Below are 18902 nucleotides of genomic sequence, written 5' to 3'. Positions count from 1 at the left end.
TCCAGTGAGGGTTGGACTCCGTCAAGGCTGCCCTTTGTCACCGATTCTGTTCATTGCCTTCATGGACATAATTTCTAGGCACAGCCAAGGCGTTGAGGGGGTCCTGTTTGGCGACGTCAGTATTACATCTCTGCTTTTTGCAGATGATGTGGTTCTGATAGCTGAATCAAGCCGCGATCTTCACCTCTCACTGGAGCAGTTAGTCAGCCACGTGTGAAGCGGCCGGGATGAAAATCAGCACCTCCAAATGAGTTTCCTCCGCACGCTATCCGTGCTCTCCGTTGGAGATAGGGTGAGAAGCTCGGTCCATCTGGAGGGGCTCAGAGTAAAGCGGCTGCTCCTCTGCATAGAGCGGAGCCAGTTGAGGTGGCTCAGGCAACTGGCTAGGATTCCCCCGGACAACTCCCTGGTTGGGGTGTTCCGGGCACGTCCCACCAGGAGGAGGCCCCGGGGATGACCCAGGACACGCTGGAGAGACTATATCTCCCGGCTGGCCTGGGAGCACCTCGGGATTCCCCCGGAAGAGCTGGACAAGGTGGCTGGGGAGAGGGAAGTCTTGGCTTCCGTGCTTCAGCTCCTGCCCCCGCAACCTGGCCTTGGATAAGCGGCAGTAAATGGATGGATGGATTCTACTTGTAATTTTAGTTCCTGAACCTCAGCGTCGTCATTTCACACGATTGTAAGGTTTGATCTGTGAGGCGTGGGCGATGCTTGTTTTTAATAGTTCATGTAGCATTGAACGTTCTGTTTTCTCCAGAAACATTTTTTCCCCTGGATTTTCTTGAGGCTTGAATAGCCAAAATCTTGGCCTGAAGTGTCACACATGCCTGTTGACGCATACAGTATTTTGAGTGACCAAAAAAAAAACAACAACAGAGCACTTCAAAGTTAGAAGAACAAAATAACTAATTTCAATGTAAATTAAATACTCGTGATTTATTTTCCAAAGTCACAGGAAACCACAGCAAAAGAATGAAAGGGCCACATACGGCTGTGGTGCCGTGGGTTGGAGACCCCTGGTCAAAGCGAAACTGGTCACGCCCTCCTTTTTCCTTTTTTCGTGTGTGTCCGTGTGTGTGCGTGAGTGTTTTTTTTGTTTGTTTTTGCCGCCTTCTTCTTTTCCGGAGCTCCACAGCAAAGCGAGGAGGGTCGACCCAGCTCCAAGTGCTTATACACGGCCTGCCGGGACTCGTCGAACGAGTGTCAGGAGGACCTTTTATCTGGACGAGGCGAAGGCAACGTGTAAGTCTCACGCTATGATTTCAGCCGATATTTCCACACAACCAAACATTAATGATCGCATCGGTTTCATTGTTCTGCTTTTCACTCTCGCTGTAACAAAGACCGGCTGGCACATGAAAAAGCCCCAAGACGAAGTTTGCATTTTGATAACAACTTGGGGAGAAATGTACTTTGAATCGCAGAAACGAAATACAATCTTTCATTGTACTTTTGATTGTGTTCACGCTGGTTCGTGTAATAACGTATGTATGCACGTGTCCTAGTGGCCATTGGCCACAGGGTTGAAGTTTTTTTGTGTTTTGTTTTTTCTGCCATTTTAAATCAAGTAAGTAAAGGGAAACACTTAGAATCACTACAACGTTCGGTTGTACAACGGAATACAATAACAAGGTTGACGTTGTCAACTTCGGGTTTCGGTCGAGTTATAACTCAACGTTTGTGTCCTTCTGTATTTTGTATCAGGATGGAAACTCGCGGCAACAGACAAGCAAAACTCGCGATACTTCAGGTACGCGATTCGGAGCTAAATAGTCTGAAAGATGAAAACTGCCCTGAGCGGGTTGGCCCACAGATATGTAGAGACATATGCGTGTTGGAGTAGATCGGTTAACCGACGTGCCTACGTGGCGGCCATGTTTGCGGGGGCAACGTGCTCATTTCTTAACAGATTTTCTTTAGGTGTACTTTTTTTTGTGTGTGTTTGTGAATTCCAAAGCGTGTGCTATCAAAACAGAACATTAAAAGAAAACAGCCCAAATAACTATTTGTACCTGTAAAAAGTTATTCAGAGTTCACTTGTGATTGTACGGCATTGTGTACAATGCACAATGTGCAGACATTCTTGTCAATTTGCTTTTTGTGCCTTCCACAAAAATGGAATGTGCCTGCAATTTGCCCCCACTAGCTTTGCGTCGCTGTGGGCACGCAGATCAATGGGGCATGTTGTAGCTACGTAGTATTCATTTCTATGGGTTGAATGGAGCCCTATGGGTGGCACAAGCCAGTGCAAACTGTAGGCCGGTCCCAAGACCGGATAAATGCAGAGGGTTGTGTGGATTACATTTTGTGCAGACAATGTAATCTGAAGGAGGTTACTGACTGTAAATTAGTGGTAGGGGAGAGTGTGGCTAGACAGCATAGGATGGTGGTGTGTAAAAGGACTCTGGTGGTGGGGAAGGAGATTAGGAAGACACAGGCAGAGCAGAGAACAATGAGGTGGAAGCTAAGAAAGGAAGAGTGGTGTGCGCCTTTTCGAGAAGAGATAGGTGGAGCTTCCAGAAGACTGGACCAGGACAGCTAAAGCGATCAGAGAGTCAGGCAGGAGAGTACTTGGTCTACCTTCTGGTAGGAAAGGGGAGAAGGAGACTTGGTGGTGGAACCTCAAAGTACAGGAAATCATGCAAGAATAGAGGTTCGCTAAGAAGAAGGGGGACACTGAGAGGACTGAAGAGAGGAGAAAGGAATATATGGAGATGTGACATACGGCAAAGGTAGAGGAGGGAAAGGCCAAACGAGGCATATGATAACATGTATGCCGGGTTGGACACTAAAGAAGGAGAAAAATATCTATACAGATTGGCCAGACAGAGGGATAGAGATGGGAAGGATGTGCAGCAGGTTAGGGTGATGAAGGATAGAGATGAAAATATGTTGACTGGTGCCAGTAGTGTGCTAGATAGATGGAAAGAATACTTCGAGAAGTTGATGAATGAGGAAAATGAGAGAGAAGGTAGAGTAGACAAGGCAAGTGTGGTGGACCAGGAAGAAGCTCGAAAGGCACTAAAGAGGATGAACAATGGAAAAGGAGTTGGTCCTGATGGAGGTATGAAAGCATCTAGTAGAGGTGGCTGTGAAGTGTTTGGCCAGCTTGTTCAACAGAATTCTAGCACGTGAGAAGATGCTTGAGGAATGGAGGAAAAGTGTCCTGGTGCCCATTTTTAATAAGAAGGGTGATGTGCAGAGCTGTGGAGGAACTATAGAGGAATAAAGTTGATGAGCCACACAATGAAGTTATGGGAAAGCGTAGTGGAGGCTAAACTCAGGACAGAAGTGAGTATTTGCGAGCAACAGTATGGTTTCATGCCTAGAAAGAGTACCACAGATGCATTATTTGCCTTGAGGATGTTGATGGAAAAGTACAGAGAAGGTCAGAAGGAGCTACATTGTGTCTTTGTAGATCTAGAGAAAGCCTATGACAGAGTACCCAGAGAGGAACTGTGGTACTGCGTGCCGAAGTCTGGAGTGGCAGAGAAGTATGTTAGAATAATACAGGACATGTACGAGGGCAGCAGAACAGCGGTGAGGTGTGCTATAGGTGTGACAGACGAATTTAATGTGGAGGTGGGACTGCATCAGGGATCAGCCCTGAGCCCCTTCCTTTTTGCACTGGTGATGGATAGGCTGACAGATGAGGTTAGGAAAGATTATAAAACGGTGGTGATGATGTACGGATTACAGACAGTGGCACTGAAGAGACAACAGGAAGCAGAGCTGGAGGCGGCGGAAATGAAGATGTTGAGGTTCGCTCTCGGAGTGACCAGGTTGGATAGGATTAGAAATGAGCTCATCAGAGGGACAGCCGAGGTTCGATGTTTTGGAGACAAAGTTAGAGAGAGCAGACTTCGATGGTTTGGACACGTCCAGAGGAGAAATAGTGAGTATATTGGTAGAAGGATGACGAGGATGGAGCTGCCAGGCAAGAGAACGAGAGGAAGACCAAAGAGAAGGTCGATGGATGTCGTGAGAGAAGACATGAGGGCAGTTGGTGGTCGAGAGGAGGATGCAGGAGATAGGCTTACGTGGAAAAGGATGACACATTGTGGCGACCCCTAACGGGACAAGCCCAAAGGAAAAGAAGAAGTATATTTCTAAGGGTTGGCCAGTTACTGGGATATGTCAGCCATCCGCCATATTGGATGTGGCAGATATGCTCGTAAACTGATGTGAGTATGAACTGCAAGAGCGTGAGCGTTTGCGGCCACTTCTGTCCATTGTCTATGTATTTGTGCGACTGGGCGCCGCCCCCTTCTGACACAGAGCTGGCGCGCTGTTGCTGCATTCTTTTTTTTTTTTTTTGTCGAACACCAGTCTTTACGAATTGTGGTACCAAAAAAATGTTGCCGTCTAAAATTCACATTTCGGTTTTGCTACTGGTACTTGGTGCAACACTCATTGTGTTACATTGCATTACGGTGCGAGAGAGAGATTATCTTGGGCAATGATCCAATTTTACATAATTATTCTGATCATTTTTATTAATCCACTACAAATAATGTATGTTTGTTTATCTATCTATGTCAGCAATGTATAGCAACAGGCAGAGCAATTAAATGCTCTTTCACTAGATTGTACGATAAACCTCTTGCCATTCATACAACATAGTAATATACTGGTTTCAACTAAACAGGCCCAAACTTCACACTAAGTGCATTTGTGAGTAAATTGAGAAAGATAATCTGTATATACTTTCTGCTACATTTTGGTGGTCTGTTGTGGGATTTTTATAATGTAAAATTAGTGGCTTGGCTCAATAAAGGTTGGGCTGATGCGGAAATTGGCAAATGTCATTGGCAAGCTGTTTGAATGGCAAACTCGGCGCTGATGACATGCACACAGTAAAAGACACACCTGAAAGAAAGAAAAATTATTCATATGCAATCATTTCACAATTGACTGTGTAATAAATAAAGAAAAATAGCCTATGTATTACGTTGGCACTGCCCCTAACATTTGCTTCTTTGTCTTTTTCCTTCCCGACGATCAGCAAGATGAGCAAAAGAGTGATCGTGAGCCCGGACTCGTTCCCTGATGAGACGGACTGGTTAAATTCGCTGACGTGGCTCAACACTCTTTTGAAGACCAAATTCCGACGCGTCCAGCACACGTGTTCAGGTACTTCATCATTTCTTTTGCTTTTGACCACCTTAACCAAAACTACACTTCCATGGTGGTCTCACACTGTTCGTGTGTGTTCTCATGTAATATATATTACAGGTGCGTGTCACTGCCAGATCATGGACTGCGTCATACCAGGCTCAATCGACATGACCAAGGTGAAGTTTGATGCAAAAGCCGAGCAGGACTGCAAGCACAACTTCAGTCTCCTCCAAGAGGCCTTCACCAAGAACCGCATCACAAGGGTACGGTGTTAATTCGCTTCAATCTGCACTTTTGGGGTTTAAAGGAATTGCTTAGGTAGCCCTGTTGGTGTATTGATCACATGTTTGATGTTGTTGAACTAATGTGCTCACAAATTAGACCATATTGCAAAAGTGTTAACTGCATTGTGAGAATGTTATAATGCGATTACAAAAGCTGGTTTCTCCAGATCAGTGGTCGCCAACATGTTGGCCTGTTGTTAAAAAAAAAAAAATAATAATAATTGCTCACCAGTCACCCATGATGCGACATTGAGATTTCCTCGGAATGATGTAGAAGTTATCATTTGAAAATGTAAACACTATTATATTATATACTGATATTTATTGTTGGATAGTGATATTTTTCTGTTTCCCACCTTGATAAATCATTGTTGGTAATTATCGTGACAAATCATTAACATGATAAGTGTATTCACATAGATGCATATCATTAACTATTCATAATAAGATAATTGAAGGTAATTTGAGCAAATGTGTTATTTCTGAAGTGTGTATTAAAGTAATAGTTCTTCACATTAATTACTAACCCAAAACTCTTGCTTTCACTTTTAAAAAGGTTGGTGACCCCTTTTTCTATACGCAGAAAACTTTTTTTAAATTTTTTTTTAAAATTCTATTTATTTATTTACAACATTAAATGGTTTATGACAGACAGCTACTACCATAGGAGCACAACTTATAATTGGCTTGTACAGAATAAACAACATCAACATTATTGTGTAATTAGATATTTGTGCTGGTTGTAATATTTGATTGAATGACACGAGGAGCTAAATCTTTCACACTCTCTTTGTTTTCCTTTAGAACATTCCATGTGATGAACTCATAAAGGGGGATTTTAAAATCAACTTTGAGTTCCTCTTATGGTTCAAAGCCTTCTACACAGCCAATGTGACAGATGAAGAATACGATGCCGTGAATGCTCGCAACAACCGTGATATCAGCCTGTACCTGCCATCCAACTACTCTACAAAATGTAATTTCCTATCTTTGCAGCTGTGGCAGTAATATAAGGATGTGGGTATGTTTTGGTCGCAGTATTAACCGGAATTGCATTTTGTGTTTATTAGGCAGCACTAAACCGGACCACTCCACTAAAGACAGCAGATTTAAGAAAACCGAGCCACTGGCCCCCAGCAAGGTAGCTGGCGCTCAGGTTTATTCCAGAACATTCTGACGCTGTCTCGGGATGCTCAACGAAGGGAGAGACATCAGAGACCTTTTCGTAATTCTGGGTGGCTAAAGCCAGATCCTAAAATCAAAGTTTTTGTCCATAAAGAGAACAACTTTTTTTTTCTCTCTCTCAAAATGATCTATTTTCTGAATAATACCCTTTTTCAATGTAACCATTATTTTTACACAACTCTTTCAAATGGTGAAGTGCCTCTTATTCTTTGACTACCGTTAATTTTATAGATGTGACAAAACAGTAGTATAAAATATGCATACAAAAAGTACAAAAATGTACACAGAAACACTAGTTGTCTAACTGTTGGAGTCCGTGTGGCTCGATTGGCCATGCCTGCGCGCCACTCTGCAGGCATGACCAAACAACCCACGCTTAATCCAACCGTCACGCTTAGGTTGGGAATTTCAAAATTGCTGAAATTTGTCAGGGCACAACGTAACGTGGGTCGTACGTTTTCAGCAAGTGACAAAACCATGGAAAAGTACTGCAAATCTTTAGCAAAAAATGCTTCCACTTCCCAGGTTTAGTTATGTTTATCTTAAGCAGCACGGTAGGTGCGTTCAAGAGCATCTGTCAACTAGACACTCGTTGTTTCGCTGGTGTTACCTTTTCGCTCGACTGTCATGTGTCCAGCAAGCTCTGGATCAGGAAAGGAACACAGGAGAAGCTTGGTTATATTGCTCTTGTTTTCTTAAAAAGTGCACGACATGTTTCAAGTGACACTTGCAGACGGTAAAATGTCTGTCAACTGTTTCCGCTCCCTGTTTGTTGTATTTACCGCGGAAACCAAAATGAACCCACGCTGGAGATTTGAATGATGGCGGTGCTTCTTCAAATTTTCAGGCAAGCAACAGGCACACACACACACACATCGAGCGTCAATGCCAAGTGAATTGCAAACCCCCCCCCCCAAAAAAATCCATAAGGGCATATTGTCCCGTGCAGAGCGTTCCGAACGTTATTTAAGAGAAGTGTTACTATACTGTATATACATGACTTGCTTGTTTTCTATGTGTTTTAATTGAATCCACCTATTTCCTATTTAAGGAGCTGGAAATTGGAGAGGAAGACTCTCTGTGTGACAGTGAAGGCTTGACAGAGAGCAACGATGAACACATGTCAGACGGCACCGATAATAAAAAAGTACCACAAGGTAGCACAATTAAGTCGAAAAACTGTCATCTCATAACTGCATGTAATTAAATAAGTACTGGAAGGAAATTAACAACCCAACAGCAGTGTGCTGTGAGTGGCTCGTAAAGGTAATAACATGTGAAGGACAAGATAATAAAGTATGTTTGTCTCAGACATACACAAGATACGCGACGGCCCACTTGGAGAGAATGGCAACTCTTGGAAAAAGGTATATTTCCGTTTCTTCTAGCCATACATTCTTTACATATCTATGTACCAACAATCTGTGACCTGTGCATGATGGCTGAAATGGATGAATGTTATTTTGCAAATCATCCAATTATTTGTTTTTCGGTCCACCGTCGGTGATGAAGCAAATGATTGGGAATTGATTTAAGCAGTGGAGCTATCTGATTAGGGGGGGGCGGTTAGTGAGCTTGTCAACCACAGCTAACAGAGCGCGAGCATTGTTGAGATTCTTACTAATGATGTCGGAAGAAATGTTGCTGACGAGCCCTGACTAGCTCTTGTTTAAAATTACAAAGACTTTGTCTGTAGAGGTCATAGTATATTTGGAGTTTAGTTTTTTACCTTTTTTAAAGAGCAAAGCAAATTGGTTTATATAGCGCATTTCATACACAAGGTGACTCGATGTGCTATATGTGATTAAAAGCATTTAAAAACAAAGGAAAAAAACAGCTTATAAGCATTTAAAACAAAGAGAAAAAATATAGTCCAAGAAATATCATTTAAAAGTGGAAATGCTCTAAAATGCATGAAGAAAAAAAGTTTTTTAACCTGGACTTAAAAACATTGACACTTGGGGGCTGACGTCACTTCTGTTGGCAACTTATTCCATTTGTGTGCAGGATAAAAGCTACATGCTGCTTCACCATGTTTCCTTTGGACTCTGCGCTCCCCTATTTGACCCGAGTGTGTCGATCTCAGAGCCCAACTGGGTTGATATTCCATTAGCATTTCTTTCATGTATTCAGGACCGAAACCATTTTGTGATTTATAGACCAGTAGCAGAACTTTAAAATCTATTCTCAAGCTGACCGGGAGCTGCAGCTGTTTAATGTTCTTTTGGGAGAGTCCAGTCAGAAGACCATTACAATTGTCAAGTCTACTTGAGATAAAAGCGTGGATGAACTTCTCCTGGTCTGCTTGCCACATTGCAAGCCTTCACTCTGGGTATGTTCTTCAGATGGTAGAAGGCAGTTTTAGGAATTGATTTGATATGACTGTTGAAAGTCAGGTCGGACTCTATCAGAACATCAAGGTTTCGGACTAATAGACACAGAGCTGAACATTTGGGAGGATCTGTAATTCAAAGAACACACAGAAATAATTAGAAATAGCCAAGTCCTTAATGTCAACATCCTTGGAGATGACCAGGTTTAGGGTGTGGCCTTGAGCGTGGGTTGGACTGTTGAGAGAGATCAAACGTGGCCATTTTAGCAGAGAGTTCTTCTGTATTTTTAAATAGACCTTTTCATGATGTTTATCCAAAACATTTGCACTTATTTCCTGTTTAAGACCCTGGCCATTGGAGATGAAGAATCTCTGTGTGACAGTGAAGGCTTGACAGAGAGCAATGATGAACCCATGTCAGACGGCACCGATAACAAAAAAGTGCCACGAGGTAACGCAATTTCGTCGAAAAACTGCAGCGACTGTCATTTCATAACTGCATTTAATGAGGTAATGGCTTATGGGGTTTATGTGTTCTTGACATCTTTGAAATTGCTTAACTTGAAGCATGACTGTCACAATTTATTTATTTTTGATGTCGTCCAACTTAAAAAAAAAAAAAAAAACGATTACATCTGTATAGAAGCAGCTTGTAAATTAAACAAAAATGACAATATACAGTTATTTTTGAGTGCTGCATATATTTACGTTTTTGAAGTTGCTGAATAAGTGTTCTCTCATCAGGTGTTACATATTGCCACTGTTTTCTTTTCTTTTTTTCCCCCCCCAGAACGGAATGAGCTCTATATGAGAGCTATAAAGCCGTGTCACGTACTCCTTACCAAATTAAAAGGTAAGAAATACATGTAAAGTCTAATAAAATAATATAATTATCTGCCTAGTATCATGTCCATGTTACTGCAAACGAATTACCAATAAAGTATGTTTCCTTAGACCTAAACATAAACAACATACATGACGACCCACTTGGAGAGAGCGACGACTCTGATGAAAGGGTATATTTCCGTTTCTTCTATCCATATATTTTTTTGCACACATAAGATAAGTTAAATGGATTAATGTTATTTTGTGAACCATTCTATCGCTCTTTTCTGTCCCCGGTCGGTGATTAAGTAAGTTTGGGAATCAATTTAATGGTTGCCGTGCTTGAGCCCACTTGACTTCTTGGCCCTTTTTCGTGCTCTGATGCGGGTTCGAGTTCGATGGCCTCCCCCCCTCCGCTGTAAAGTAAGCCATTTAAAACCTTAAATCCAAACTTTTTCCGGAGGGAGACGCGGCAGCCAAAACGTGCCAGCGTCCTCACTTTCAGGTTGAATAGATTGTTTTCAAATGATCAAATTGGATTGATAATTTGTTGGACTATTGTTATTATTATAAACAAATACAAATTTAAGGTAGCAATACACACATTAGGGACCTAGTTTAAGGTCAACCTACTGATTGTTTCCCCCTAATTTTCAGGAGGAAATGACCTCCCCCCCCCATAAAGCGCCCAGAGGACAACGAAAAGCGGCTTACCAGGTAAGTTTACAAGATCACAATCGAGTTGGACTTATCGCTGAAAATACCCTGACCCTTGTTTGAGCTCAAATTTGTGTTTTTTGTTTTTTCCCCATCAGGATGGGAAAGGGTTTTTGACTGGTGAGCTTGTGTGGGGGAGAGTTGAGGGGTGTCCTTGGTGGCCCGGTTTGGTCATTCCTTGGAAAAAGACGTTTGCACCTAAAGGTTTGCGGCGGGTCGAATGGTTTGGAGACGGAACGTTCTCAAAGGTTTGACTACTGCTCAGATGTAGTATTATGATTTGTTTTAATCATATATATATATTGGGGAATTATTGTGCTGCAGTGTGCTGGAAGTCTATTTCTAGAACATACTGTATTTTCTATCGCAGATCAAAACGGAAGCTTTGCTGCCGTTCCATGATTTCACTGGAAATTTTTGCAAAAATTCATTTGCCAGCCTGCCCACCTACAAGGAGGCCATCTTCCAGGTCATAGAGGTGAGAGGTCAACCTGCAATTCAGCAGTTATTAAAACAACACAGTACTGTACGTGTATGCGTACAACAGTCGACCTGAAGTAGTCTTTTCACTATTGACCTTCCAACAGCGACGCTGTCACGCATATTTCCGGGTGGAAAAAACTCCAATGTCACCACTTGTAAAATGACCTCGTTTGACAAAAGAAAACAGAGGAAATGGCTTGAATGACGCGTTTACCGGTAGCCTCCTTTTCTACCACCGCAGTTTGAATGTGTCAAGTGTCAGTTGATGTTACACTTGCCACTTAAAAAGGCCACAAAGCAGGAAGGCTACCTGTACTGTCCTGTCTTTTATGTCTATTGCATTTCGTATGTCTGCCGCAAACGACGACGACTCAATATTTACAATTGCCTATGGTAATAGTTCAAACTGTAACTATACCATAAACTACGATCACCAAACAATTTAGTGTGATTTCAAACTCCTATTTCATTAGCTTTAAAATGTTTTTTTTTTTTTTTTTTTTTTGGTCTTCTTGAAATAACGGTGCACATTTGACAAATTCTGCCAGGTGACGACACCTGCGAGCGCAACTGTATTAGCGAGATACATAGCACTGTCTGTTCTGGCGCTACAGGAGGGTACAGTGTCGAACTCATTTTTGTCACGGGCCACATCCTAGTTGTGTAACGCGTCCCTCAGAGGACCGTTACGACTGTGAAAATCATATAAATGTATAATAACTTCATCATATACTTACTTACATACAAACAACAAGGCTTGCATTTGGTTGTATATTTTTTCATAACAAATTAAATTTGAAAACAGAAACTAGGGAAATAGTGACAGCTAGGGGTGCGTCTATCACAGTATAAAGTGAATCCCTTTTGTGGTAACAAAATATTTGTGGTATATATATCACAATATAGTGTATACATAAGTGTAAAAGTTATAATGGAAGGATTTTTGAATGGGTTATATATTTCTAAAGCTAAATTGATATCAACCACAAAAACAAAGCCAAAATGTAATTTTAAAATTTGTAAACATTTATTTTGCACATCTTCAAATTAAAATTCAGCACAACAGTTATGCATTAATGTGTGTATTCTGTCTTGTGGAACAAACTATCGACATTGGTGATATAAGGATTCACACTTAAGACTTTATAGACTCCTCCTGGCTCACGTGTGGTAATAATGTACACGATTTGCGGATATTTATGAAGGTGACATTTTGAATACATCTATTTCATTGATCATTTCTTTTTGGATGCCTCCTCCTAAGGTCGATGCCTCGGGGGGCGAACAAGTACTGTATGGTTTTAACACTTTTCTTGGTTGATTCCAAATGACCGCTTAATTGTAATTAATATTTATTTTATTTATTATTATTATGATTATTTTATAGATGTTTTTGATCCCTTTTAATTTTATGGGTGCTGGGATTTATTTTAAGGGTAATACAGCTCCCCCCCCCCAAAAAAAAATGGGTGTTAGAAAGGCCTACGCTTGAGTGAAAGGAAGAGAGAAAAAAAGAAAAATGCAGCGAGTCCACTCTTTGTCCGACCCCGTTGGCCCTCCCTTTGCACCGGGTCTCTTTCAGCCCCCCACCCGAGCCCCCCAGTCTTCCGGCAGCCTGTCGGTGGCATGTGGAAGGGGGGGGGGGGGGGCACTTTTTCCTCACTTCCGCTGAGAGCCGCCGAGAAAAACATCTTTCGGGGTCTGGAAACGTGGAAGATCATCGCAAATTTGCCCCTTTTTTCCCTCCTCCCCCACCCCCCCTCCACCGCCGCCCCCCCCACCCCTCCCGCCGCCGAAAAGAAACGCCATCCAAACATCCGAAGAGTGGATGGTTGCGTTCAAATGCCTCGTGGAGCGCGTCGCCGTAGAGCCTCGACTACAACCACAAGTGCGGTCACACGGACGACAAAGGAGCGAGACAAAGCCACCGATCGCTGGATTTTTCAATGACAGTCGACGCGTTCGTTCTCCGGCACCGAGCGAAAAGCAGATTGCGCGTGTAGTTTGACTCACTCGAATTTGCACATCTTTGCTAACTGCGGTCGTAAGTTGAGCCCACTTGGCTCGTAAACGTCTTTTGAAATCGGTTGAGTCGCGCTAAATTTCTCTCCCTTTGTCGTCCGTATGAACGCATGATAAATCATTCGCCGTCATTTGACATTTGATAGATTCTCCAGTTTCGGCATGAGGGGTTTAAAACATTTCCCAACTCGCTTGAATTGAACCGATTCCTGATTGGTTGTTGCACCATTTGGACAAAAAGTCAATGGGCGAACCAAACTGTCTTGTCAATTATTAGCTTTTAGTCAGCAAAGGATTGAGTGGGACAATTTAGCGCGTTTTAGTGGGACAGAACTAATTGGACAAACCAAACAGTAATAGTACATTATTACAAAACTAATTTGAAAACAATTAGACAAGTGGGACAAAACTAATTTGAAAAAAAACCCCAAAAAACTGTAACAGTACTTTGTTACCTTATAATAAACATCATTTAGTATGTGTTATTGGGACAAAACTAATTTGAAAAAAAACCCCAAAAAACAGTAACAGTACATTATTACCTTATAATAAACATCATTTAGTATGTGTTAGCGGGACGAAAGTAATTTGACAAACCAAACAAGAATTGCGAATCTTTTTTCATTTTACAAGCAAAATTTAGTATGTCGGCCAAAGACAATTTAGTGGCAAAAAGGGGTTCGCACTCTGTGGTTTGGCAATGGTTTGGTTTTGAGCCGGACGACAGCGCTCAAGCCACAGTGATCTGCAAAGTGTGCAGGGGGTCTGTCAAAACATGCGGGGGCAACACCACCAACTTGTTTAACCATCTGAAACGCGCGCATCCCAAAGAACACGACAAAAGTATATCTATGCGCGCTGAGGTCGCTGCGCAACAGGCAAGCGGGTCGTCCCAACGCTGGGGCTCGGTGGAAGCGGAGTGCGAGAGGAGGACAAGGTCCGGACAAGGCAGTGCACACAAGGAGGTGACTGATCCCGCAGCTTCGTTTGTTTGCATACAGACATTCTTTAGCGCTCCCCATTCCGCGGGGCTATAGAGCGAGTCATCCATTGACCAACGGGTCGACGGTTGGTTCGAATCCCGCAGGGCGACGCGAGAAGCAAACGACGGCACCGATAAGGAGTAATTACGGGGGGGAAAAAAACGAGAAAGCTGCACACGTTTCAATGTTATTGACAATCCAAAGGCAGAAAAAAATATTGACGAAGGTGCCGGCGTGTCTAATACAGCTGTTGCTGAATTGCCGGAGAATGTGCACCGCGCCAACGTCGGTCCCTCCTGAGAGAATCTTCAACAAACAGACCAGATCATTTCCAGACAGACAAAAACAAAACCAGATTAGCTCCTCAAAGCTTGTTTTTCAAAGCCGATCTGAACTATAGATACGTTATCTGGATGCTGATTCATTGGTCTTGTGTCGTGTGTTTGCCGGTGATTCTGAACTGATGAATTTTTTTTCAAAAAAAATCAGATTCATCACAGTAGCACATTTTGCTTTAAAATGATATTTTAAACCTGTTGTGCTTTGATGAAAAGAGAGTTCAGCGCTGCATTAGATGCAAATGACCTGTTTGGGGGTTTTTTTTTGTCCCCCCCCTCCCTTTCGTTTTTCTTCTCCAAAAGTCCAATTGGGGTGACTTTTGAAGCAAACTTTGCCTCCGAGCTCACCGGTTGGCATCTCCTCACTTATCTTTAAATATCGTCATAATCTAACTTTCCTACAGAGGACTACTGTCTGTTGCAAAATTCATGTTACATCCGATTCAGTGCATGTACCAAGTGCTAATCACAAACTATAACCTCCAGCTGGCAAGTGAACGCTGTGACAAGTCCTTTGAAGAGGCAAAAGGAGATAAAGAAAAAGAACTAAATCTGATGCTGGACTGGGCCTTGAAAGGATTTCTGCCGACAGGACCGGAGGGATTCGCACCCGTTTGTAAGTGCACACCAGCGGCCCAGCGGATTTTGCACTTTTGGACTCCAAACACGCTTCTTAAAAACATTTTCCTCTCCGTCTTCTTCGCTTCAGCTCTTCAAGACGCCGCAAAATTAGATACGGACTCTGCTCATTCTGACTGGCAGCCGCCAGTGAAAAAGAAATTTGCTTCGAAGAGTAGGGCAAGCACCTCCAGCTACACCTTCACAAGAGGTAGGTACACTTGGTAATCCACGATCGTAACTTCAAAGTAAAAGACGTAAGGGTGTGTCGCGATCGTGAGAAAAAGATGACAGTTCATTGAATGAATGAGGAACACCATGTAAAAAAGCCACTGAAGTTAAACCAGTCGTGCGGTAAGTCAGTGTCGCTCACAGCGCGTTTCTCTGGAAATCAATTTTTTTTTTTTTTTGCCATCAAAATAATAGTAGTATTTGGGATGTAATATTTTCTCAGTAAACGTGTGAAATATGAATTAAAGTCCTCCACGCATTCCTAAGTTCCAGATGTTTTATCTGCCGAGAGGACTGAAATCAGGTCATTCGAATTTCTCGAGCTTACCTACATCACCGGGGAAGATCTCCGCCTTCTCTTTCCGCTCCCACGCCAGTACTGTCAACATAAAGACGTGTGCTCTCACAAGTGGGTCTTCTACACGGAGGCAACCAATCACGGAAAGGGGCGTTCTTAGACAAATATGGACTAAGCGGATACAAAACTGGGTCAAACAGAAGTAGCTGTCAGAGGGGCCTTTTCTGGACACTCGTATCACAAAACCAGGGTGTTTTTTTTTTTTTTTATGAAATTGACACTCTTATACTAAGTCCATGTTAGAGTCACTCTTCTTCTACTTCTTCTTTTCCTTTGGGCTTGTCCCTTTAGGGGTCACCACAGCGCGTCATCCTTTTCCACGTAAGCCTATCTCCTCCATCCTCCTCTCGAACACCAACTGCCCTCATGTCTTCCCTCACGACATCCATCCACCTTCTCTTTGGTCTTCCTCGAGCTCTCTTGCCTGGCAGCTCCATCTTCATCATCCTTCTACCAATATACTCACTATTTCTCCTCTGGACGTGTCCAAACCATCGAAGTCTGCTCTCTCTAACTTTGTCTCCAAAACATCGAACCTCGGCTGTCCCTCTGATGAGCTCATTTCTAATTTTATCCAACCTGGTCACCCCGAGAGAGAACCTCAACATCTTCATTTCCACGACCTCCAGCTCTGCTTCCTCTTGTCTCTTCAGTGTCACTCTCTCTAATCCGTACATCATGGCTGGCCTCACCACTGTTTTATAAACTTTGCCCTTCATCCTAGCAGAGACTCTTCTGTCACATAACACACCTGACACCTTCCTCCACCCGTTCCAACCTGCGTGGACCCGTTCCTTCACTTCCTGACCACACTCACCATTGCTCTGGACGGTTGACCCCAAGTATTTCAAGTCCTCCAACCCTTGCTATCTCTTCTCCCTGTAGCCTCACTCTTGCCCCACCAGCCCTCTCATTCATGCACATTTATTCTCTTACTTCGGCTAACCTTCATTCCACTGCTTTCCAGTGCATGCCTCCACCTTCCTAACGATTCCTCCACCTCCTCCCTACTTTCACTGCAGATCACAATGTCATCTGCAAACATCATGGTCCACGGGGATTCCAGTCTAACCTCATCTGTCAGCCTATCCATCACCACCGCAAACAGGAAGGGGCTCAGGGCTGATCCCTGATGCAGTGCCACCGCCACGTTAAATTCGTCTGTCACACCTACAGCACACCTCACCGCTGTTCTGCTGCCCTCGTACATGTCCTGTATTATTCTAACATACTTCTCTGCCACTCCAGACTTCGGCATGCAGTACCACAGTTCCTCTCTGGGTACTCTGTCATAGGCTTTCTCTAGATCTACAAAGACACAATGTAGCGCCTTCTGACCTCTGTACTTTTTCATCAACACCCTCAAGGCAAATAATGCATCTGCGGTACTCTTTCTAGGCATGAAACCATACTGTTGCTCGCAAATACTCACTTCTGTCCTGAGTCTAGCCTCCACTACTCTTTCCCATAACTTCATTGTGTGGCTCATCAACTTTATTCCTCTATCGTTCCTCCACGGCTCTGCACATCACCCTTGTTATTAAAAATGGGCACCAGGACACTTTTCCTCCATTCCTCAGGCATCTTCTCACGCGCTAGAATTCTATTGAACAAGCTGGTCAAAAACTCCACAGCCAACTGTCCTAGATGCTTCCATACCTCCCCAGGAATGTCATCAGGACCAACTGCCTTTCCATTTTACATCCTCTTTCCAACTTCCCCCCTACTAATCATTGCCAGTTAGCAATGCCTTTCTCAAATCTTTATCCCATTTTCAAAAGGTTGCTATCATAGGAAAGGTTCCGAAACACATAATCAGAAAACATAACGATGTTAATCATTTTTCATTCATTCCAAAGTTAAAGAATGCTGCACTCAAAACATGCAATTAAGAGCTGAGAATGAACAAACGCGGCACAAGTTTTTAAAATACATAAATATAACACAGCAGAGAGGCGTTTGTAGTTGATAAAATTCATGTAATTAGCATTGTAAAAAAAAAAGTGGGAAAACTGTAATACACAGCACATTGGTTCAGTAAAAAAAGAGATGCACATATTTTGTCCTAATTTAAAATGCCATTTTTGCCTTATATCTGGATAGGAAGTGCACGGTTCTGGTAGCGCTGACAAAAATTGTGGTGCAGTGTATGAAGATACAGTACAGAGACCCAATCCAGTGACCTTGAGAGAGGAAAAAAAGCACTGATGATGACAGAAAAGAGTTAGGAGAAACATTCAACTGTTTGAACTGTCTGAATTGGACTGATTTACTTTGATATTTCACTTTCAGACATTTTAATTAAGCGACTTAAAGACAAAGGCACAAAAATCAAAGGTCAGTTCTGCCGAAGCATCATGATATCTGGGTTATACCGTCTATTTTTTATTTTTTTATTCCAAATTCTCAAGGAAATGCTTGCTGTTACAGATTGTTGTTTGTGTTGCGGGTCCCCTGAGATCGACGCGCAACACCCGTTGTTTGACGGCGGTCTTTGTTTCAAATGCAAGGTAAGCCACAGTGTGCAAACTCTTTCTTCTCCATTCTGGTCCAGTTTGCAAAGACTCCATCCAAAGCCTTTAACACAATGTTTCCCAACCTTTATTGAGCCAAGGTAGATCTCACGGCACGCCACTAAACAAAAATGTTATACATACTGAAATAATGATGATTTCGTCTCAATTTAATCATTTTCCGCATCACTGATGATGAGCTCTGTCACAATATGTGCCCCTGAGGCCCACAGGTTGGGAATCACTGCTTTAACATCCCAAAATGCCCCAAAAATGACATGGTCATTGCCTGCAGGAGAACTTCACAGAAACGCTGTATCGCTACGATGAAGATGGCTACCAGTCATACTGCACCGTGTGCTGCGGGGGGTCGGAGGTCATTCTTTGTGGTAACACCGGCTGCTGCAGGTAAATAGAGCTCAGGGGGCCAGCTTTTAAATAAAGTATAGTACTTCGAGAAACACAAGAGTTGTTATTCGCTCTAACTTTTCAACTATTGGAGAGCTGCACTCTGAGCTTCCCTCGGGACACCGGTGCAAAAAAAAGCTACATTCGCGTTGTGTGCTGTCCACGGCAGATGTTTCTGTAAGGAGTGTGTGGAGATCCTGGTGGAACGGGGAACCTTTAACAAGCTGAAAGAAGTCGACCCCTGGAGCTGCTACGTATGCCAGCCGGCACAGTGCCAGAGAAACCTCAAACTCAGGCCGGACTGGAGCGTTAGGGTCCAAGACTTCTTTGCCAACAACAGTGCCATGGACTTCGTGAGTATAACGTGTCACACTACTCATTTACAGATTACTAGACGACGACCAAATTTCTGATTTACCCTCGATGACATGCATTTGTCAACTGAGCTTCCTATATCTTATCTTCCTCCCGAGCAAGATCTACTGTA

General features: G+C 43.0%; 1 protein-coding gene across 1 annotated transcript in view; it reads left to right on the top strand.

Annotated features, from left to right (window-relative positions):
- The first annotated feature begins 1119 nt into the window (after window positions 1-1119).
- LOC133401224 (DNA (cytosine-5)-methyltransferase 3C-like) overlaps window positions 1120-18902 on the top strand; it is a 27044-nt gene continuing 9261 nt past the window's right edge. Inside the window, exons 1-19 of the mRNA XM_061673938.1 lie at window positions 1120-1242; window positions 5006-5133; window positions 5236-5381; window positions 6207-6378; window positions 6473-6543; window positions 7639-7744; window positions 7899-7954; window positions 9265-9370; window positions 9710-9772; window positions 9874-9935; window positions 10402-10461; window positions 10560-10709; window positions 10832-10939; window positions 14774-14903; window positions 14997-15116; window positions 17787-17831; window positions 17925-18004; window positions 18303-18415; window positions 18585-18768. Coding sequence (XP_061529922.1) covers window positions 5010-5133; window positions 5236-5381; window positions 6207-6378; window positions 6473-6543; window positions 7639-7744; window positions 7899-7954; window positions 9265-9370; window positions 9710-9772; window positions 9874-9935; window positions 10402-10461; window positions 10560-10709; window positions 10832-10939; window positions 14774-14903; window positions 14997-15116; window positions 17787-17831; window positions 17925-18004; window positions 18303-18415; window positions 18585-18768 — 1896 coding nt within the window. The 5' untranslated portion in view covers window positions 1120-1242; window positions 5006-5009. The remainder of the gene's footprint in view (window positions 1243-5005; window positions 5134-5235; window positions 5382-6206; window positions 6379-6472; window positions 6544-7638; window positions 7745-7898; window positions 7955-9264; window positions 9371-9709; window positions 9773-9873; window positions 9936-10401; window positions 10462-10559; window positions 10710-10831; window positions 10940-14773; window positions 14904-14996; window positions 15117-17786; window positions 17832-17924; window positions 18005-18302; window positions 18416-18584; window positions 18769-18902) is intronic.

Source organism: Phycodurus eques, chromosome 1 (genome assembly GCF_024500275.1).
Source record: "Phycodurus eques isolate BA_2022a chromosome 1, UOR_Pequ_1.1, whole genome shotgun sequence".
NCBI lineage: Eukaryota > Metazoa > Chordata > Actinopteri > Syngnathiformes > Syngnathidae > Phycodurus > Phycodurus eques.
The sequence above is the reverse complement of the archived record's forward strand: the minus strand, read 5'-3'. Positions and strand labels throughout refer to the sequence as shown.